Source organism: Gorilla gorilla, chromosome 4, assembly GCF_029281585.2.
Source record: "Gorilla gorilla gorilla isolate KB3781 chromosome 4, NHGRI_mGorGor1-v2.1_pri, whole genome shotgun sequence".
Taxonomy (NCBI): Eukaryota; Metazoa; Chordata; class Mammalia; order Primates; family Hominidae; genus Gorilla; species Gorilla gorilla.
The window spans coordinates 16,819,493-16,841,763 of record NC_073228.2 but is presented as its reverse complement, the minus strand read 5'-3'; the positions used below and the strand labels follow the sequence as shown (position 1 = coordinate 16,841,763).

General features: G+C 47.1%; 1 protein-coding gene across 4 annotated transcripts; it reads right to left on the bottom strand.

The window, feature by feature from the left end:
* Nucleotides 1-3,350: 3,350 nt before the first annotated feature.
* Nucleotides 3,351-22,111, bottom strand: JPT1 (Jupiter microtubule associated homolog 1). 4 transcript variants are annotated; one of them, XM_004040966.5, is made up of 5 exons: nt 21,793-22,111; nt 15,978-16,120; nt 15,000-15,097; nt 14,110-14,128; nt 3,351-3,613 (listed from the first exon to the last, which is right to left on the bottom strand). In XM_004040966.5, exons 1-5 carry the CDS (start codon nt 21,846-21,848, stop codon nt 3,465-3,467), a joined length of 465 nt encoding a protein of 154 aa, XP_004041014.1. In that variant the 5' UTR covers nt 21,849-22,111; the 3' UTR covers nt 3,351-3,464. The 4 variants fall into 4 exon arrangements, with proteins under 4 accessions (XP_004041014.1, XP_004041022.4, XP_063562180.1 ...); XM_004040974.5 differs by lacking the exon at nt 21,793-22,111 and adding an exon at nt 21,221-21,632; XM_063706110.1 differs by lacking the exon at nt 21,793-22,111 and adding an exon at nt 21,280-21,299.
* Between the last annotated feature and the right edge of the window lie 160 nt (nt 22,112-22,271).

The following is a 22,271-nucleotide window of genomic DNA, read 5'->3' as shown; positions in this document are numbered from 1 at the left end:
AAAGATGATTTTGATCAAGCACAGGTAATCGGGACTGTCCTCAGGACTTTATGTGGAACTGACATCGCTTACCTACTCCCGTCTAGAAAATGCTGAACAGGGCCAGGTGCGGTGGCTCACGCCTATAATCCCAGCACTTTGGGAGGCCGTGGCGGGCGGATCATCTGAGGTCGGGAGTTCAAGACCAGCCTGACCAACATGGAGAAATCCTGTCGCTACTAAAAATACAAAATTAGCGTGGTGGCACATGCTTGTAATCCCAGCTACCCGGGAGGCTGAGGCAGGAGAATCTCTTGAACCCAGGAGGCAGAGGTTGCGGTGAGCCGAGATCATGCCATTGCCCTCCAGCCTGGGCAGCAAGAACAAATCTTCTCAAAAAAAAAAAGAACATGCTGAACTGATACATTTTGTTGACTCTTCTTTTTGTGGATGTCATGAAACTTCCTGACTCCACTCAAATCTATTTGCCTACAAACTATAAAGCCAGGCGCCCTGGCTCAGGCTGGTAATCCCAGCACTTTGGGAGGCTCAGGTGGGAGACAGCTTGAGCCCAGGAGTTCAAGACCACCCTGAGCAACATAGGGAGACCCTGTCTCTACAATAAACAAATCAATAAGCTGGGTATGGTGGCGCATGCCTGTGGTCCTAGCTACTCATGAGCCTTAGGTGGGAGGAACCCTTGAGCTCAGGAAATTGAGGCTACACAGCCTTCATCCTGCCACTGCACTCCAGCCTGGGTGACAGAGGGAGTCCCTGTGGGGGGAGGGGAGAGCCAAAATTATAAACACAGATTTAAGTGGCCCATCTCGCCGTTGTTCCCCATCTGATGAACCCACTGCTTCCAAATATATGTAACAGAGGCTGGGCACGGTGGCTCACGCCTGTAATCCCAGCACTTTGGGAGGCCGAGGCGGGCGGATCATGAGGTCAGGAGATCGGGACCATCCTGGCTAACACGGTGAAACCCTGTCTCTACTAAAAATACAAAAAAAAAAATTAGCTGGGCGTGGTGGTGGGTGACTGTAGTCCCAGCTACTCGGGAGGCTGAGGTAGGAGAATGGCATGAACCCGGGAGGCGGAGATTACAGTGAGCCAAGACCACGCCACTGCACTCCAGCCTGGGCCACAGCGAGACTCCGTCTCAAACAAACAAACAAACAAAACATGTAATAGAAGCATCACACACACAAAAAAACCTGACAGGGCCGGGTGCAGTGGCTCATGCCTGTAATCCCAGCATTTTGGGAGGCCGAGGCAGGTGGATCACAAAGTCAGGAGTTCGAGACCAGCCTGACCAACATGGTGAAACCCCATCTCTACTAAAAATACAAAAATTAGCCGGGCATGGTGGGACATGCCTACAAATCCCAGCTACTCAGGAGGCCAAGGCAGGAGAATTGCTTGAACCCGGGAGACAGAGGTTGCAGTGAGCCGAGATCATGCCACTGCAGTCCAGCCTGGGTGACAGAGCGAGACTCCATCTCAGAAAAAAAAAAAAAAAAAAAAGCCTGACAAACCAGTCTAAGAGGGGCTCAAGTCAACATGCATATGACTCATAGATACGGAGACATTTTGGAGGCCCAGACTTGCGAGTTATCTCAAGGGGAAGCAGTCTTGGGGGCTGAGCCCTCAACTTGTGGAATCGAAGCTATCTCCAGGTAACTGATTGTCAGAACTGAATTGGAGGGCCAGGTGAGGTGGCTCATGCCTATAATCCCAGCACTTTGGGAAGTCGAGGTGGGCAGATTACTTGAGGTCAGGAGTTCGACACCAGCCTGGGCAACATGGCATAAACCCTGTCTCTACTAAAAATACAAAAATTAGCTGGGTGTGGTGGCACATGCCTGTAGTCCTAGCTACTCGGGAGGGTGAGGCAGGAGAATCGCTGGAACCCAGAAGGCAGAGGTTGCAGTGAGCAGATTGTGCCACTGCACTTCAGCCTGGGCGACAGACTGAGACACTGTCTTAAAAAAAAAAGAAATTGGAGGACACCTAGCTGGTATCCACTGCAGAACTGCTTGCTTGCTTGCTGGTGGGGAGAAATCCCCGCATATTTAAAGTTGGAGAACTTTTTTTGAGACAGGGTCTTGCTGTCACCCAGGCTGCAGTACAGTGGTGCGATCATGGCTCACTGCGGCCTTGATCTCACAGGGTGAAGCAATCCTCCTGCCTCAGCCTCCTGACTACAGGCGTGTGCCATCACACCCGGCTACTTTTGGTAGAGACGAGGTTTCACCATGTTGCCCAGTCTTGGAGAACACTTTAAAATGTTACTGCCCAGAACAAGGGGGAGGTAGAAGAGTCTAACCTGCTCATCTTTGGAGCCTTCTTCAGAAAGAAACCCACTTCTCTCTGGGTCTTCATCTGTTTTAAGATTTTGTTTTTTAAGGAGGTCTCGCTATGTTGCCCAGGATAGTCTCAAACCCCTGGGCTCAAGCATCCTCTTGCCTTGGCTTCCCAAGTAGCTAATTACAGGCACATCTGGCTATTTAACTTCAAATGACTCCTCCAATCAGTAGGCAGGATTTATAGTGACAAAGAGAAAAGCATCTAACCAGGAAGAACACTGAAACCATCTCAAAAAGAAGACACAGTACACAATGTTTCAAAATGTGGATATTGTTTACTTGAAGCAACAGTCCAGGATTGTGAAGTACAACACACATTTTAAGGATGAGACTTTCCTTTCATGGTCAAGCACCAGCATCATGCACACAGCATCAGGTTATTTAAAACAACACCCCTGTGGGACCCCGTTCCTGGAGGAAGACCCGCTTCAGTGTGATTGCCTCCCTTGCTTCACTGCTTTTAGTTCCAGGCAGTTTCATTGTACATCCAAGCCTTCCTCTGCGTGAGAGCAAAGGCTTTGCTCATCAGCCAGCCAGTCTTGTTACTATCTGGCTACTTTTTAAGGTTAAAAAATAAAAGGCAGTTTCTTTGCTTTGCAGGCGGCAAGGCATGAGGCGCAGGCCTCTTCATTGTTCACGTGTCACAGGAGGAGGCTCTGAGCAAAGGCCACTGGCAAGTTAGGGCAACACCAAGAAGGCTCTGCGGAGAGACTCCCTGTGGGTTGGGGCCTGGCAGGAACGGTGCCTGTGGACTGTTTATGGTCTGTCCAGTTGAGGCTTGGTAAACCCAAGTAAAGTGTTAAAAACCTCAGTACAAAAGATCCTCTAACACATCTGGAACCAAATTATTTCTTCTTAAAAACACAGTACTAAGTGTCACAAAGCTTTCCCTCCACTCTACTACTAGAAAACACTCATGCCACGGCCCACAGACCCAAGAGTCAAGGACAGAGAGAAACCTGTTCTTCAAAAGAAAAAAAAAAAAAAAAAGACAGCAGTACATAAAGTGCTTCTTTTTAATGAAACAAATCCAAGAGATGTACAGTCAGGCTCAAGTTGTGCAGTTCACAAGCATGGAGGAAACAGACAGAATGACAGCATTCAGGACAGTCAGAGCTAACCCAAGACGAGGCTGGACTTGCCGCCAGGGGGATTTCTTCTGGATGGCACTGGGGCCGGGGCCACCGGGCTGGGCACAGGCGCAGCAGGCACGGGCTTCTCTTCACTCTGCCCCAGGCTGCCAGGCAAGTCTGTGTCCACATTTTCTATGAAAACAAGGAATAGAAATAATACTCATAATGACAGCCATTTCCTGTTAAGATCAAGGATCTGTTTATCTTTTTTTTTTTCTTTTTTTGGTTTGATGGTTGGAAACATACCTAAAAGCATAAACAAAATAATCACCCGCCATGCTCCCACTCCACACAATTAACCATTGTTCATCTTTTCCCGTATTTGTTGTTTATGTTCTTTTCTAAATTACACAAATATATGAGGACATGAAGTTTTTTTCTTTTTTTTTTTTTTTTGATGGAGTCTTGCTCTGTTGCCCAGGCTGGAGTGCAATGGTGCGGTCTTGGCTCACTGCAACCTCCACTTCCCAGGTTCAAGCAATTCTCCTGCCTCAGCCTCTCTAGTAGCTGGGATTACAGGCGCCTGCCACCATGCCCGGCTAATTCTTCTATTTTTAGTACAGATGGGGTTTCACCATCCTGGCCAAGCTGGTCTTGAATTCAGGACCTTGTGATCCACCTGCCTCGGCCTCCCAAAGTGCTGGGATTACAGGCGTGAGCCACTGCGCCTGGCCCAAGGACATGAAGATTTTTAAATAAGAACAGGGAACTCTAGCTCTACGGCCCCTTCCAGCTCCGGGTGGATCCTGCTCCCCCTATTCCCAGAGGTCCCACTGCAAGTCCTGTGCAGCCTTCTAGTCCACTTGTTTTATGTATATTTATTTACATGTAGCCAGATAACATGTAACATGTTTTGGTTACATTTAACATAAATGGTATCAACTTCTTTTTTTCACTCTTGGAAATGTATCCATATTTACAAACAGGGTAGTAATTCGCCTTGCTTATTAACTGTATGTTTTCAAATCCCTCACCTCACTGTCAAGCTTCATTGCTTTATAGTAATTATCACATGATATAGGCTATTTATCCAATTCTCTGACAGCAAAAAAACTGGAACCCATCCAACTTTCCAAATGAATTGTCTCTCATTAGGGTTGTTTTTAAACTGGGAAAAAAACTGATTCAAAGTGCAAAGTGAATGCAAAAATTCTATATTTTCTATGAAAGGAAACTTTTACTAAGAGCTTAATAGTATACATATTTTTAGTTTTTTTTTTTTTTTTTTTTTTTTTTTTTTGTGGAGGGGTGGGGTGGCGGGTGGAGGATATTGAGACAGGGTCTCACTCTGTGGCCCAAGCTGGAGTGCAGTGCCTCAATCACAGCCCACTGTAGCCTCAAACTCCTGGGCTCAAGCAATCCTCCTATATCAGTCTCCCAAATAGCTGGGACTACAGGCGTGCACCACCACAACTGGCTATTTTTGTATTTTTTTTTTTTTTTTTTAAAGATGGGGTCTCCTTATGTTACCCAGGCTGGTCTCAAATTCCTGGACTCAAGTGATCCTCCCATTTCACCCTCCCTAAGTGCTGGGATTACAGGCATGAGCCACCTTCACCCTTCACACAGCCTAGTTTTCCTTTTTTTTTTTTTTTTTGAGACAGGGTCTTTAACCTCTGCCTCCTGGGTTCAAGCAATTCTCCTGCCTCAGCCTCCGGAGTAGCTGAATTACAGGCATGCACCACCATGCCTGATTAATTTTTGTATTTTTAGTAGAGACGGGGTTTTGCCATGTTGGCCAGGCTGGTCTCAAACTCCTGGCCTCAAGTGAGCCACCTACCTTGGCCTCCCAAAGTGCTGGGATTACAGGCATTAAGCCACTGCACCCGGCCTAGTTTTCCTTTTTTTCTTTAGTTGAGATGGAGTTTCACACATGTTGTCCAGGCTAGAGTGCAACAGTGCAATTTCGGCTCACTGCAACCTGCGCCTCCCGGGTTCAAGCAATTCTCCTGCCTCAGCCTCCCAAGTAAGTAGCTGGGATTATAGGTGCCCGCTACAACGCCCGACTAATTTTTTGTATTTTTAGTAGAGACAGGGTTTCACCATGTTGGCCGGGCTGGTCTTAAACTCCTGACCTCAGGTGATCCAACCTGCCTTGGCCTCCCAAGGTGCTGGGATTACAGGCGTGAGCCTCCATACTGGGCCTTAGTTTTGTTTTTAATAGCAAGTTTATTTCAGTGTTAACCAATCAAATTCAGTTGCATATTCTAAGATATTTGTAAAAATATTTCATAGAATCCCTTTTGCCTGAAAAGGCAGTAAGGGCAGTTAATAATGCTCCTATTATTAATGGATTTTTTTTTTTTTTTTTGAGACTGCGTCTCATTCCATCGCCCAGACTGGAGTAAAGTAGCGTGATCCTGGCTCACCACAACCTCCGCCTCCCAGGCTCAAGCGATTCTCCTGCCTCAGCCTCCCAATAGCTGGGGTTATAGGCGCCCGCCACCATGCCCAGCTAATTTTTTGTATTTTTGTAGAGACCAGGTTTCACCATGTTGGCCAGGCTTGTCTCAACCTCCTGACCGCAAGTGATCCACCCGCCTCAGCTGCCCAAAGTACTGAGATTACAGGCGTGAGCCACCATGCCCGGCCAAGAAGAGGTCTTTAACACTTACTCTCAATTCATGTACTTATCTCATGATAGGCTAGAAGCAAACAAACCTCCCTCTTCTGTGGCTGCAGTATTTCTGATTGGACAGACATTTATTTTATTTATTTATTTTTCATGCTTTGTTAATGTTAACATGCTACTGCTGCTTTTAACATTTCATGAATTTCTGGAACATTCTATGGAAGTAACATAAAATGTTCTATACTATTTAACTACAAGCAAAAATAGAGTATGAAGCTTTTCAGAATGACAACTGTCACAATTATGAACTAAAACTCAGAGAGGGTCACCCATTAGTTTCCTTGGTTACATCCATTGTAAAAGAAGCAAGATCAAATGCACTGGATCAGACACACAAGTCCTACAATAAGTGTCCCTGAAATAACCTAAATATAATTGTAAATATAAAAGAAAAACAAAACTCCACATTTAAAATATTCAAGATAAAGAGAATTCAGACTGAGACAACTTGTTAGTTCAAGCAGTTTCATTTCTGCTAGTGGGACATGGCCTCCTGCTATACATACAGGATCTACTGAAGTCTTCATTCTCTGTCTGAATCCAGCAGTTAATGAACATTCTAAGAACAAAAAATTATCTTGCAGTCCTGCCATGGTGGTTTATTTTCATAAAATCCTCTTCAGATGAATCAAGCTCAATACTACTAATCTTATATTTGTCTTACATTATTACTAGAACTGTTTTGTTTTTCACAAATACATAACATACTAATAAAGAAGAAGAAAAAAATAAAAAAGCACCCATGGAGACTAAACAAGCAGCAGTAGGCCTTACTTTAAATGTCTGTCCAGGCCAGGTGCAGTGGCTCACGCCTGTAATCCCAGCACTTTGGGAGGCCAAGGCAGCTGAATAACCTGAGGTCAGGAGTTTGAGACCAGCTTGGCCAACATGGTGAAACCCCGTCTCTACAAAAGTACAAAAATTAGCTGGGCGTGTGTGCGTGCCTATATTCACAGATACTCGGGAGGCTGAGGCAAGAGAATCGCTTGAACCCGGGAGGCGGAGTTTGAAGTGAGCCAAGATCGTGTCACTGCACTCCAGCCTGGGCGACAGAGTAAGACTCCGTCTCAAAAATAAATGTCTGTCCAGTCAGAAGTACTCCACCCACAGAGGAGGGAGGTTTGTTTCCAGCCCATAATGAGATAAGTACAGGAATTGAGAGTAAGTGTTCAGAAACTTTTGTTTATTTTTTCAGATGGAGTCTCTCTCTCTTGCCAGGCTGGAGTGCAGTGGCGCAATCTGTCTCCACCTCCCAGGTTCAAGCGATTCTCCTGCCTCAGCCTCCCAAGTAGCTGGGATTACAGGCGCGTGCCACCACTCCTGGCTAATTTTTGTATTTTTAGTAGAGACGGGCTTTCACCATGTTGGCCAGGATGGTCTTGATCTCTTGACCTCATGATCCGCACACCTCAGCCTCCCGAAGGGCTGGGATTACAGGCATGAGCCACTGCGCCCAGCCAAACGTTTAGAAACTTTTATGCCACTTTGACACAGAAAGCTTTTGTCTGCTGAAGATAATTTTAAAAAAAAAGGGCTTTAAATGAAATTATTTCTACCAAAATATACATTTTAGACACTCCTGGTCTCTTTTCTTTGGCACATCAATAAGATAACTGAACAAAGACATCTCTATCTGAATAGAAAATGATTCATTGTAAGCATCAAAGAATCAGAACTGGAAGAAATGTAGCCGACCATCTAACTTGCCCGCAGTCAGGGAGACTTCTCTGCCTGAACTTCCTGGACCTTCTCCCTCTTAGATTTCTCAAGATGGAAACTCCAAAGTCATTCCTGTAGCCATTCCTGCGTTTAATTGCCCAAGAGGTAAAATAAATTTCCCGTATATCCAAAGGGAATCTATCTTATTTAAACTGAATTGGGGTTGACCTTTAATCCTCCAGATATATCTTATTACTGTACCTCAGCCAGGCACAGCGGCTCACACCTGTAATCCCAGAATTTTGGGAGGCCAAGGCAGGAAGATCAACATGAACCCAGGACCAGCCGGGGGAAACATAGCAAAACCCTGTCTCTACAAAAACTACAAAAATTGGCCAAGCACGGTGGCTCACGCCTGTAATCCCGACACTTTGGGAGGCCAAGGCAGGTGGATCACGAGGTAAGGAGTTCGAGACCGGCCTGGGCAAGATGGTGAAATCCTGTCTCTACTGAAAACACAAAAATTAGCTGGACACAGTGGCGGGCACCTGTAATCCCAGCTACTCGGGAGGCTGAGGCAGGAGAATTGCTTGAATCAAAGAGGTGGAGGCTGCAGTGAGCCAAGATCATGCCACTGCATTTCTAGCCTGGGCAACAGAGCAAGACTCCATCTCAAAAACAAAACAAAAACAAAACCACAAAAATTAGCCAGGCATGGTGGCATGCAACTGTAGTCCCAACTACTCAGGAAGCTGAGGTGAGAGGATGGCTTGAACCCGGAAGTCAAGGCTGCAGTGAGTGGTGATTGTGCCACTGCACTCGTGGTTCAGGCAACAGTGAGAACCTGTCTCAGTAAAGAAAAAAATATTATTGTGCCCCTTTTCATTTTAAGACAGATGAACTAAAGTTGCAGCAGTCAGCCACACAGAATATATCAGATCAGAAACTTAAAAAGGCCGGGCACAGTAGCTTACACCTGTAATCCCAGCACTTTGGGAGGCCAAGGCAGGGGGATCACCTGAGGTCAGGAGTTTGAGACCAGCCTGGCCAACATGGTGAAATACTGTCTCTACTAAAAATACAAAAATTAGCTAGGCATGGTGGTGCATGCCTGTAGTCCCAGCTACTCGGGAGGCTGAGGCAGGAGAATCACTTGAACCCGGGAGGCGGAGGTTGCAGTGAGCCAAGATTATGCCACTGCACTCCAGCCTGGCGACAGAGTGAGACTCCGTCTCAAAAAAAACAAAAAGGAAAAAACAACAACAGGTAACCAGATAACCACTGGGGGGGAAAAGAAAGGACTTGGGAGTTTGTGACCAGCCTGGCCAACATGGCGAAAACTCCGTGTCTGCTAAAAATAAAAAAAATTAGTTGAGCGAGGCTGGGCGCAGTGGCTCATGCCTCCCAGCGCTTTGGGAGGCCAAGGCGGGTAGATCGCTTGAGGTCAGGAGTTCGAGACCAGCCTGGTGAATATGGTGAAACTCCGTCTCTACTAAAAATAAAAAAAATAGCCAGCTGTAGTGGCGCACACCTGTAGTCCCAGATACTCAGGAGGCTAAGGCGGGAGAATCGCTTGAACCTGGGAGGCGGAAGTTGCCTTGAGCTGAGATCATACCACTGCACTCCAGCCTGGGTGACAGAGCAAGACTCTGTCTCGAAAAAACAAAAACTGTGAAGGGGACTGAAAAGGGAACAGAATTATTAATTATGTGGTAGGACTATTGACACATTGTTGACATACTTCTCCAAGTTCCCCTAACTTCTAGTTGTGTTAACTGACCAAAATAATTGAATAAAGATTAGCTGATTCTTGTTAAATAAGGTCTGACAGTGAAAGTATTCAGAATATAGAAAGCAGTAGAACCAGCCGGGCCTGATGGCTCACGCCTGTAATCCTAGCATTTTGGGAGGCCAAGGCAGGTGGATCACCTGAGGTCAGGAGTTCAAGACCAGTCTGGCCAACATGTTGAAACTCTGTCTCTACTAATAAAAAAAAAAATTAGCCGGGCATGGTGGCAGGCCTTGTAATCCCAGCTACGCAGGGAGGCTGAGGCAGGAGAATCACTTGAAACCGGTAGGTGGAGTTGTAGTGTCGTGATCGTGCAACTACACTCCAGCCTGGACAACAAGAGCTAAACTCCGTCAAGGGGGGAGGGGAGGGGAGAGGGAGGGAGGGGAGGAGACACAGGGGAGGGAGGGGAGGGAGGGAGGGGAAGGGGGAGAGAGGAGGGGAGGGAGGGGGACAGAGGGAAGGGGGAGGGAGGGGGACAGAGGGAAGGGGGAGGGAGGGGGACAGAGGGAAGGGGGAGGGAGGGGAGGACGAGGGAGGGGGAGGGGGGATGGAGGGAAGGGGGGGAAGGGAACGGGAAGGGATGAGAAGGGAGGGGAGGGGAAGGGAGAGGAGGGAAGAAGGAAGGAAGCAAGAAGTGGAATCAAAAAACCTAGATTTTACCTCCAGAAGTCTTTCCAGAACAGTACAAATAGAACACAAACATTAATACATACATCTTCGGTCCAATGCAAAAGTAACTGGTCCTGTGATATTATGATATACATACATATATGAAAATACACACACACACACACACACAAAATCTGTTTTTGTCCACAGCTACTGGCTGGTAACTCCCATAGCCCTTAAAAGTCTTTTGAATGGGGTGCATTAAGCCTCAGGAGCAGCCCTCAGGAAACAGAATCTCTTTGTGACCTCCTGTCCTGCTTTTACCTGCCCAGGGCAGGACTGTAATGTGATGGCAGGTCAAAAGACCCTTAATCCAGAGGGTCCTGCTCCATACCCTGGAGGAGGGAATCCTACACGGAGAGGCCAAGAAGAATCTAACAGACGGGCCTTCTGAGTTTCCTTGTTCAGTCCATTGGTATGAAATCAAACCTTTTTTGTCTAATCGTATTTCTGTACAGTTGTCAATCATGCTTACATAATGAAGCCTCCATAAAAAACCAAAAGGGGCCAGGTGTAGCGGCTCATGCCTGTAATCCCAGCACTTTGGAAAGCCAAAGCAGGTGGATTACTGGAGGTCAGGAGTTCAGTATCAGCCCGGCCAACATGGTGAAACCTCGTCTCTACTAAAAATACAAAATTAGCCAGGTATAGTGGCGTGCACCTGTAATCTCAGCTACTCAGGAGGCTGTGGCAGGAGAATTGCTTGAACCCAGGAGGCAGAGGTTGCAGTGAGCCAAGATCATGCCATTGCACTCCAGCCTGGGCAAAAAGTGTGAAACTTGGCCAGGCACGGTGGCTCACACCCGTAATCTTAGCACTTTGGGAGGCTGAGGAGGGTGGATCACCTAAGGTCAGGAGATCAAGACCAGCCTGGCCAACATGGCGAAACCCTGTCTCTACTAAAAATAAAAAAATCACCTGGGCATGGTGGTGCATGCCTGTAATCTCAGCTACTCAGGAGGCTGAGGAAGGAGAATCGCTTGAACCTGGGAGGCAGAGGATGCAGTGAGCTGAGATGGCACCACTGCACTCCAGCCTGGGTGACAGAGAGTGAGACTCCATCTCAGAAAAAAAAAAAAAGAGCGAATCTCCATCTCAAGAAAAAAAAAGAAAAACCCAAAAGGGGCTGGGCACAGTGGCTCACTTTGGGAGGCGAAGGTGGGAAGACTGCTTGAGTCCAGGAGGTTGAGGCTATAGTGAGCAATGAGATTGCGCCACTGCACTCTAGCCTGGTTAAGAGCAAAACCCAGTCTTAAACACCCAGAAGGATGGATTCTGAGGACTTCTGGATAACTGAACATGTGGAAGCTGACAGGAAGGTGCAACAACTCATCCATGTGCCAGGAGGGTGGCACACCCCAACTCCAAGGTACAGGAGCTCCTGTACTTGGGACCTTTCCATACCGGGCCCCAAGTATCTCCTCACTGGGCTGTTTATTTGTATCCTTTCAAATATCCTTCGTAACAACCCAGGTACAGTGGCTTATGCCTATAATCTCAATACTTTTGGAGGCTGAGGTGGGAGGATCACATGACTGGCCTGTGTAACATAACATAGTGAGACCACATCTCTACAAAAAAGAAAAAAAATTAGCCAGGCATGGTGGCATACACCTGTATCCCAGCTACTCAGGAGGCTGAGGCAGGAGGATTGCTTCAGCTCAGGAGTTTGAAGTTGCAGTGAGCTGTGAGGGTGACACTGCACTCCAGTCTGGACAACAGAGCAAGATTCAGTTTAGAAAAAATTTTTAAAAAATGTATCATATATTCATAATGAACCTGTAAACATGTTTCCCTGAGTTCTTCCTGTGAACCTCTCTAGCAAATTAATCAAAACCATAGAAGGGGTCACAGGAACCCCAATTTGAAGCCAGTCGGTCAGAAGTTCCAGAGGCCCAAACTTACAACTGGTGGGAAGGAAGGGGCAGTCTTATGGGACTGACCCTCAACCTGCTGAATCTGAGGTTATCTTCAGGCAGAGGGTGTGGAAACTGGATTGGAGGACTCCCAACTGGTGTCCACTGATTGGCGTGTGGGGAGAAACCCCCCTATTTGGTCACAGGTGTCGTGTTCTGTGTTGATGATTGTTGTTGTGGTGTGAAAAAAAAGAGGAAAAACACGTTTGAGTGTTTTCCCCCTAAACACGTCCTATAAGGAAGAACCCAGGCAATGCTCCCAAAGGCTCAGGAGCTTCTCCTCTAGCCCACCAAGAAACACTGTGAGGCCGGGTGCAGTGGCTCATGCCGGGCATGGTGCCGCGTGCCTGTAATCCCAGCTATTCAGAAGGCTGAGCCAGGAGAAGTGCTTGAACCCGGGAGGCAGAGGTTGAAGTGAGCTGAGATCCTGACACTGCACTCCAGCCTGGATGACAGAGCCAGACTCCATCACAAAAAAAAAAAAAAAAACACAACCAAAAAAACAAAACACTGTGTGAGAAGGCAGGAGAGGAATCTGCTTCAACCTTTCCGTGTGTCCTTGTAAGCACACCACAAAACATAAGGGTAGGAAAAGGCCTTAAGAGGAAGCTGCTGCTTCTGTCTAGACCAGAGGGCCTTGTGACTGCTGCACTTCACTGCTACTGCCTGACACTTACAAACCTTGCATTCATCGGCAAGTCTTTAGCACTTGTTACAGAAATGCCAATAAATACCTCCAAGATTTAAGATAATTAAGTCAATGACTACAGCTCATTTGCACCTATAATTCGTAATATGGTTGGTTAGCTGAAAATTTACATCTGCCCCCTAAATCATCATTTACAAAATCACCAAGCAGGTAACCAATGTCTTGCTGAATAAGCACCTCCCTATAAAAACAAATGAACTTTGTAAAGTGGATGCTGTGAGCTGAGCTTGAAATGGTTATATTAAAAAGCTCTCTCTGGCTGGTAGTGAGTTATCTCGTTCATAGTTACAGATCAACTTCCTTGTTTTACTCTTTCCCCTCTTCTCAATACTGCACTTGGCTAGTCGTGATAAATAGCTACATAAATACAAAAAGCTCTCAGCTGGGTGCTGGGGCGCTTGCCAGTAATACCAGCACTTGGGGAGGCTGAGGTGGGAGGATCACTTAAGCTCAGGGGTTCGAGACCAGCCTGGGCAACATAGTGAGACCTCATCTCTACTAAAAATAAAAAGAAATTAGCGAGGTGTGGTGTTGTACCCCTGTAGTCCCAGTTACTCGGGAGGCTGAGGTGGGAGGATCACCTAAGCCCAAGGAGGTCGAGGCCACAGAAAGCTGTGATTGCCTACTGCACTCCAGCCTTGGCAACAGAGAGACACCTGGTCTCAAAAAAAAAAGCTCTCATTAAGTGTAACAAATACTGACCTGATTAATATGTATGTGTGTGTGTTTAGATATATTTTGGTTTAGTTTATTTTTTTCAGGCAAGGTCTCACTCTGTCACCCAGACTGGAGTATAACGGTGTGATCTCTGCTCACTGCAATCTCCACGTCCTGAGCTCAAGCAATCCTCCCACCTGAGCCTCCCGAGTAGCTGGACTACAGGCATGTGCCGCCATGCTAGGCTAATTTTTGTACTTTTTATAGAGACAGGGTTTCGCCATGTTTCCAGGCTGGTCTTGAACTCCTGGGCTCAAGCAATCCGCCTGCCTCAGCCTCCCAAAGTGTTGAGATTACAGGCGTGAGCCACCATGCCCAGCCAATATATGTAATTTTAAAGGATTCTCTGTTTTTTCCCTTCTATTATGTTTCTAGCATTGATCGCGTTACTGGCAGATTAGAGTATGGCGGCACTTGGGGCATTGCCAGGTTTCACTACCCAGTCTCTTTCCCCAAGACATGATTTAAATCAAGATTCAGATCTGTCCTAAAACCATGGACAGAGCCAGAAATTCGGTCTTCAGAAGTACTTACCATGAATATCACCTTCTCCCTAGAAAAGAAAAAAATTCAAAAATTTACTTCCTATTTTAATTTTGGAACACGCAAAACAGTCATAGTTCATAGCAGCTAACATCTACTTGAAACCGAGTGTGACATTTCGTTGTGCTGCAATCAAGCACAGGGTCAGTCTGCTACCTCTATCCAACTCAGGACAATGCTATGCAAAGATTCTGCATGATAAATTGCTCTAGTGCCAGTACCACATCTACAACAAACCCCAACATTTCCTCTGAGGACCTAACACCAATTAGCACTTCAGAGATCTTTTATTAGAATGGAAAACTGGTAAATCTCTCCTTTCATTTCTCTCTCCTTTCCCCGATAAGGGGAAACTAGATAATAGTTATGGAAGGACCCCTATCAGTTCCAAAGCCCTTCTCCAGTTCTCTCCCCACTCAGACAGGTGATGCCTCACTGTGCTCTGAGGGCTTTAGTGCTTAGTCGGGCGGGGTCTTTCCACTTTGCAGCACACACCCTGGGGGGCTTGGTGGCAGTACTCAACTGCAGACACAACTAATGGTAATGCCTGCACTAGTCTCCTGGAGTTCAACGCAAAGCAGTTCTGAACTCAGAAATGCTTCTATATATGAGACACACAGGAAGTGAGAAAGATCCACAAGTTCCAAAAATCAATAGGTGAGATAAAACAAATCCTAATGGTAAAAGAGATACAGAAACAGACTGAGACCATGTTAACACACTTCTATGATTTTACTATCAATCTTCCATTATCAATATGGCCCAGTCCCTTTCCTAACTACCTCAATGTAAAATTCCAGTGGGAGAACTGAAACTCTTAGTACAGATTTCAGAATCATATTGACCTCAAAGCCTTTCTGGCCTCATGCTGTCACACTGACCTTCAGATCTAAGAAGTCTCCGGAGCTTGCTTCAGAGGAGTTCCTTCTCTGCAGTCCAGATGACTCCAAGTCTTCCCTGCCACCACTAGACTTGGCACCTAAAAATCAAAATATACTTTCTTCAGAAATACAATAGAAAAAACCTAAAGCAAAACACTTCAGGCTGGGCACGGTGGCTCATGCCTGTAATCTCAGTGCTTTAGGAGGCCGAGGCGGGCAGATCACCTGAGGTCAGGAGTTCAAGACCAGCCTGGCCAACATGGTAAAACCCTGTCTCTACTAAAAATATAAAAATTGGCTGGACGTCGTGGTGCATGCTTGTAATCCTAGCTACTCGGGAGGCTGAGGCAGAAGAATCACTTGAACTCGGGAGGTGGAGGTTGTGGTGTGCCAAGATGGCACCACTGCACTCTGTACTCCAGCCTGGGCAACAGAATGAGACTCTTATCTCAAAAACAAAAACAAAAAACCTCAGCAATTGACGTTATGTGTTAGTCTCACATTATGAAATGAGGAAACAGTCTTAAGGAAGTTAAGCTGATCACTTAAACATTAACCCAGTCTGACTTCAGTCCTTACTCTGATCCATCACACAGCCTCTCAGTATTTCCCATTTCTTTCCTCTCAGGCTAAGTCTAAACTTTTGTAAGCTAGATTTTGTTATTAGTTCAAAACCAGCTGTAGTTGGTTTTTCTTTTGTTTGTTTTTGACACAGGGTTTCACTCTGTCACCTAGGCTGGAGGGCAGTGGCTCAATCACAGCTCACTGCAGCCTCCACCTCCCAGGCTTAGCAATCCTCCCACGTCGGCCTCCGGAGTATCAGGGAATAAATGCACACTGCCACTACCACCAGCTAATTTTTGTTTTGTTTTGTTTTGTTTTTTAGACACGGGGGCACATGCTGGTGCCCAAGCTGCATCTGTGGCTGTTGATGCTGGGCCCATCCCTTTGAACAGTGAGCACAGATAACAAGAGTACCTGCCGACTTGGCCCAAGAAGCTTGATTTTCTTCAGGTGTCCCAAAGATATTAGAAGCCATTTTGTTCTTCCTCACAGGTTGTTCTGTTGGTTCATCAAAACCTAATGAAAAATTGGATCCACCACCTGGAGGCCGCAAAACCCTGCAAATAATGGCAAAACATCAACTTCAGATCATACTGAAACATTTCTTGGCATAAATCTTTCCAGACAACTTTCATTTCACTTTCCTCACCCATTCATCTCCGTCACCCCTAAAACAGATAGCTGCTAACAGGAAAAAAGAATCAACTCCATCAGTGTCTACATTCAATGCTGGATGTTAAGATACTAAATACTGCTTTATAATACTTGTAATAAGGTCATCGATCACACAAGGCAGCTGAAACAGCGTGGAACTCATCATAAATAACAGCCTGGTTGGTGTCCCCTTTTCAGAAATGGCAAAAGATCTAATGGACCTTACTCTACTGGGCTTGGCTGAATATATTTTCAAAGAAGTTTAGAAGTATTTCTTGTTATTCATTTAAAAATCATTTCCAGGCACAGTGGCACACACCTGTAATCCCAGCACCCTAGGAGGCCAAGGCAGGATCATCACTTGAGCCTAGGAGTTCAAGACCAGCCTGGGCAACATGGCAAGACCCCGTGTCTCTATTAAAAAAAATTAAAAATTAGCCAAGCGTAGTGGCGCATGCCTGTGGTCCCAGCTACACTGGACTCTGAGACAGAAGGATCGTTTCGGCCCAGGAGGTCAAGGCTGCAGTAAGCTGTGTTCACACCGCTGAACTCCAGCCTGTGTGACAGAGCAAGACTCTGTCTCAAAATGTAAAAAGTAAATAAATTTTTTTTTTTGAGACGGAGTCTCCCTCTGTCGCCCAGGCTGGAGTGCAGTGGCGCGATCTCAGCTCACTGCAAGCTCCACCTCCCGGGTTCACGCCATTCACCTGCCTCAGCCTCCCGGATAGCTGGGACTACAGGCGCCCGCCACCACGCCCAGCTAATTTTTTGTATTTTTAGTAGAGACGGGGTTTCACTGTGTTAGCCAGGATGCTCTTGATCTCCTGACCTCATGATCCACTCAGCTCGGCCTCCCAAAGTGCTAGGATTACAGGCATGAGCCACCACGCCCAGCCAAAAAAAGTAAATAAATTTTAAAAAATCACTTCCTTCTTATTTTCAACTAGATAAATAACTTGGGCATGATCAGTAGCAGGCCCCTATAGTCCCAGCCATTCTGGAAGCTGAGGCAGGAGGATTGCTTGAGCCCAGGAGTTCAAGGCCAGCCTAGGCAACACAGTGAGATCCCCATCTCTAATCACTTACACACACACACACACACACACACATTTAAGTCAGCTTGACCAATTTAGAAGCCCAAGAAGAGCTGATAATAGTCTCTTCTATCTCAACCTCACTAAAAAGCCATTTACATACTTGTACCTCACTATTCTCACAACAAACATAAGTAACTACCCATGAGGGCAAAGTCAGTATGAGAAATTAAGTATAAGATTCCATGACATGGTCTATGTCAGTGTTCCTTTGAATATCATCTGTAGCTTTCTGTTCAACATGGTAATATATTTTTTAACATTTCCAAATCTTTCTGCCATAGGTTGACCAATTTGTCTCCTCCTTGGAAAAACTCAATTTAACTCCTCTTCCCACCTCTCAAAACAGAAAATGCAGGTGGTTTTATAGAAATACTCTCTCTTTTTTTTTTTTTTTTTTTTTTGAGGCACAATCTCGCTCGTTGCCCAGGCTAGAGTGCAGTGGTGCGACCTCGGCTCACTGCAACCTCTGCCTCCCGGGTTCAAGCGATTCTCCTGCCTCAGCCCCTGAGTAGCTGGGATTACAGGTGCCCACCACCACAAACAGCTAATTTTTGTACTTTCAGTAGAGACAGGGTTTCGCCATGTTGGCCAGGCTGGTCTCGAACTCCTGACCTCAGGTGATCCGCCCGCCTGGCCTCCCAAAGTGCTGGGATTACAGGCGTGAGACACTGCACCTGGCCTAATTGTTGTATTTTTAGTAAAGACAGTGTTTCACCATGTTGGTCAGGCTGGTCTTGAACTCCTGACCTCAGGTGATCCGCCTGCCTCAGCCTCCCAAAGTGCTGGGATTATAGGCATGAGCTACCGAGCCCAGCCAACTTTTTTTTTTTTTTTTTAACTTCTTTTTTTTGTTTTCTTACTGCCTGTGTAATTGCAGAATATGGAAAGACTTTCTAACTACTGATTCAATTCCTTTACTGGTGATATGAGTGGTCTGGTTTTGTTTCTTCATAAGGCAGTTTGAATAAGCAACATTTTTCTTTCTTTCTTTCTTTTTGTTTTTTTTTTTTTTTTTTGAGACGGAATCCTGCTCTGTTGCCCAGGCTGGACTGCAATGGTGCGATCTCGGCTCACTGCAAGCTCCGCCTCCCAGGTTTACACCTTTCTCCTGCCTTAGCCTCTCTGGGACTACAGGCGCCCGCCGCCACGCCCGGCTAACTTTTATTTTTTAGTAGAGACGGGGTTTCACCGCGTTAGCCAGGATGGTCTCCATCTCCTGACCTCATGATCTGGCCGCCTCGGCCTCCCAAAGTGCTGGGATTACAGGCGTGAGCCACCGCGCCCGGCCAAGAAACATTTTTCTAAGAATATTTAGCACTTCTATCTGGGCGTGGTGATGCGAACCTGTAATCCCAGCTACTCCGGAGGCTGAGGTAGGAGAATCGCTTGAACCCTGTAGGAGGCGGAGCCTACAGTAAGCTAAGATCGCGCCACTGCACTCCATCCTGGGCAAAAGAGTGAGACTCCGTCTCAAAATAATAATGATAATAATAATAGTAATAAAATTAAGGTCAGGAGCGGTGGCTCATGCCTGTAATCCTAGCACTTTGAGAAGCCAAGGTAGGCAGATCACAAGGTCAAGAGATCAAGACCATCCTGGCCAACATGGTGAAACTGTCTGTACTACAAATGTACAAAAATTAGCTGGGCGTGGTAGCACATGTCTGTAGTCCCGACTATTCAGGAGGCTGAGGCAGAGGCAGAAGAATCGCTTGAACCCGGGAGGCAGAGGTTGCAGTGAGCCAGAGATCATGCCACTGCACTCCAGCCTGGCAACACAGTGAGACTCTGTCTCAAAAAAATAAATTAATTAAAAAAAATAAGGCAGGGCGCAGTGGCTCACGCCTGTAATCCCAGCACTTTGGGAGGCCGAGGCGGGCGGATCACCTGAGGTCAGGAGTTCGAGACCAGCTGGACCAACATAGAGAAACCCCGTCTCTACTAAAAATATAAAATTAGCCAGGTGTGGTGGCACATGCCTGTAATCTCAGCTAGTCGGGAGGCTGAGGCAGGAGAATCGCTTGAACCTGGAAGGCAGAGGTTGCGGTGAGCAGAGATTGTGCCATTGCACTCCAGCCCGGGCAAAAAGAGCAAAACTGCATCTCAAAAAAAAAAAAAAAAAAAAAAAAATCAAGAAAAAGACACTAGTACCCGAACACCAGCTTAAGAGCAAGTCAAAACTCTAACCAGTCCCACTTTTTAAAGGTCTCTGTTCCTCCTGCAATAGCAGGTAGTAACCAACTCGGATGACGTCAGTGTTGTAGAGACCATTTGTAGTAGTGAGATATCCCCAAACAAAGGATGTAGATCATAAGGCAGAAAGTATCTCAATGTTTTAGGATCCTACTATTCTTTCAGAATCATACATGACAACTAAATCAGGATTATATATTTAAGACTGAAATGTGTCCATGTACTGTAGATAGCAATTTTTAAAAAATTGCTCCTTTTCTTTCTTCTCTCTTTAAATCCCGAAGTTTCTGTATATCTTTGCAGATCATTCCCTACCAGACTAAATTTATAACGAGTTTATGGGGCCAGGAGAACATTACTGGACAAAATTAAGTTCATGAGAATTAGGTGAGAATATAGAAAAAGGGAAGGTAGAGAGACAATAAAATGACAATGCTACTACAGTCCCTAGAGCATAATATTGGAGGGAAATTGATGACGAAAGGTGAATTAAACATTCATTTCATAGGATCAAAACTCATTTGTCTCACATTTCAAATGTACATATGAAAAAACTAAGTGTGAGGATTCATTTGACCTAATTACTGAAATTCTTTACAAAACACTAATATCAACTCAACCCCAAAGAATAAAACCCCAGATTACACATTATCATTCCGACGACTGAAGTCTAACCGGCAGAAAGTTGGCCTCGTAACACAAAATGAAAAACCAAGGCTCAATCTGTTCCTGTCCTCTGAAGAAATCATCTCATTGGAAAGAAAACAGAAAGGGAGCGACCAGTTTCCTAGGTCTGTGCTACTTAAGTACCCCATCCTCCCAGTAATCACCAATTTATTTTTTTGAATCTTACCTAGTCTTTTTGACCTTGTAAACCTTAAAGTATTGAGTTGTAAAGGAATGTCATTTCCCATGCTTTCCTCCTAAGGCTCAATTGCTGAGTGAGGCGTGCTTTTTGTTCCCAAGTTCTCTAACCCCTGTGAGATATGGCTATTTCACGTGTCTTCTTAGCCCCACAAAATGGCTCCCTTTGTGCCACTTGGCCAGGACCCCGAGGCTAGCCACACATGAATGCAGGTCATAATCGATGTAAAATACATGCTCAAAAAAGTGATTTAAGCTTCTTCCAAGCCTTGAAGAGGATCCCAGACATAACTGTGACCCACCTTAAAGAACAGTGTGCCATTAGCTGAGACAATGTGGACACCTTCTACAGAATCCAAACCCTTCCACCAAGTAAGTTAAGCAAGGACTTGGAAAAGGGTTCCTGTCCAAACACTGTACCCAGTGCCCCAAGCCCAAAAAGCAGTGGGAGGAAGGGCAAGAAAAATCCCCCGCTTCCCAGGTAGCGCTACCACGTTAGAGACAATGGATGTCTCCGGCCCCGCCCAAGAACAAGAAACCTCCTCCTGCAAGGGAACCAGGGCCAGGGATGAACTCACTGGGCAAACGTCAAAGGAGGAAGCGAAGGTGGGATGCAAAGGCCATGGTCCGAAGGTTTAAGCGCAGAAAACCCGGTCGGGTTGGCTCGTTCCCCGCCCCCGCCCCCCCGCCTTAGAAATGAGCGCAGGGATGGGGAGAAGGGGTCTTTCCTTTGTTAGGAAGGGGAGACACTTGGAAGAGGGGAGGCACTTCGAAGAGGGGAAGAACGGTTGGGTCCTCAATGGGGGGTGAAGGGTCGCGATGACCAGCCCCGCTCGACCACAAATGCACCTGTCAGGTAGGTCCGAATAAGGAGCGGGGGCACGGCGAGGGTAAGGAGCCCGCCGGACCTGATCGATCCGGTCTCCGGATCCAATGGCTGCACTCGAGAGCGAGACCAACCGCATGCCACGGGGGAGAGGCAGGAACGCGTGGCCCAGCAATGGGACAATAAGACCTGACCATGCATGGGGCCTTAAAGGCTCCCCGGGCACCTGGGGGGCCAAGCCCACCACCCTGGGGATGGACCAGCCCGGATGCACACAGGAGAAAGCGAAGCCCTCCCGGAAGGTTCCGATTAACGAAAACCGGCCGTGCTCCGAGGGGCGACCAGCCCCGGCCTCCTCAGCCCCTGATTCCGTGGAAGGAATGAATGGAGAGCAGCAGGGACCCGGGTGGGGTCGGAGCGCAGGGCTCGCCAGGCGGCACAAAGGCGGCGCAGACGGCAGAACCCCGCCACCCGCCCCGGCGCGAGCACAGCGCACGGGGCTCGTTACCCGCAACGACCGGCGCGAGGCCCCGCCGGCAGCGGCCCTCCCAGCCCCTCAGCCCCGCGCGGCTCAGGCGCGACCGGGTCGCCTCACCGGGAGCTATTCCTGCTGTTGGGGTCGACTCCCTTGAAGGTGGTGGTTGTGGTCATGGCGCCGAGGAGCGAGGTAGGCTGGCGCCGGAGCAGAACGCTCAAAGCGTCGGACCCGAGGGGCGCTGGGAAACTCCACACCCAACAGCCGACCACCGCTGCGGGAGCCGCCGCTGCCGCCTGTCCGGCCGATCGACGCCTTTATAGGATTTTCAACCCCCGCCCCCTAACCCGCCGGCATTGGTCGATTCAAATGAATTCTTTCGTTCCTATTGGCTCTCTGGAGTGCCAAGCACCATGCGGCATTACGATGGGCTGTGGCGGCCACGGCTCAGCCTAAGCCCGCCCCCTTCCTGGACTGGGAAGGCATTGGGACTCTCTCTCCCCTCTCCCACCCCAAAATCTCGGCGATGATTGGACGGAAGGCGAATCTACCTCGCGCTGGGTGGAAGTCGTGCTGGCTGTCACTTTAAAACGTTACCT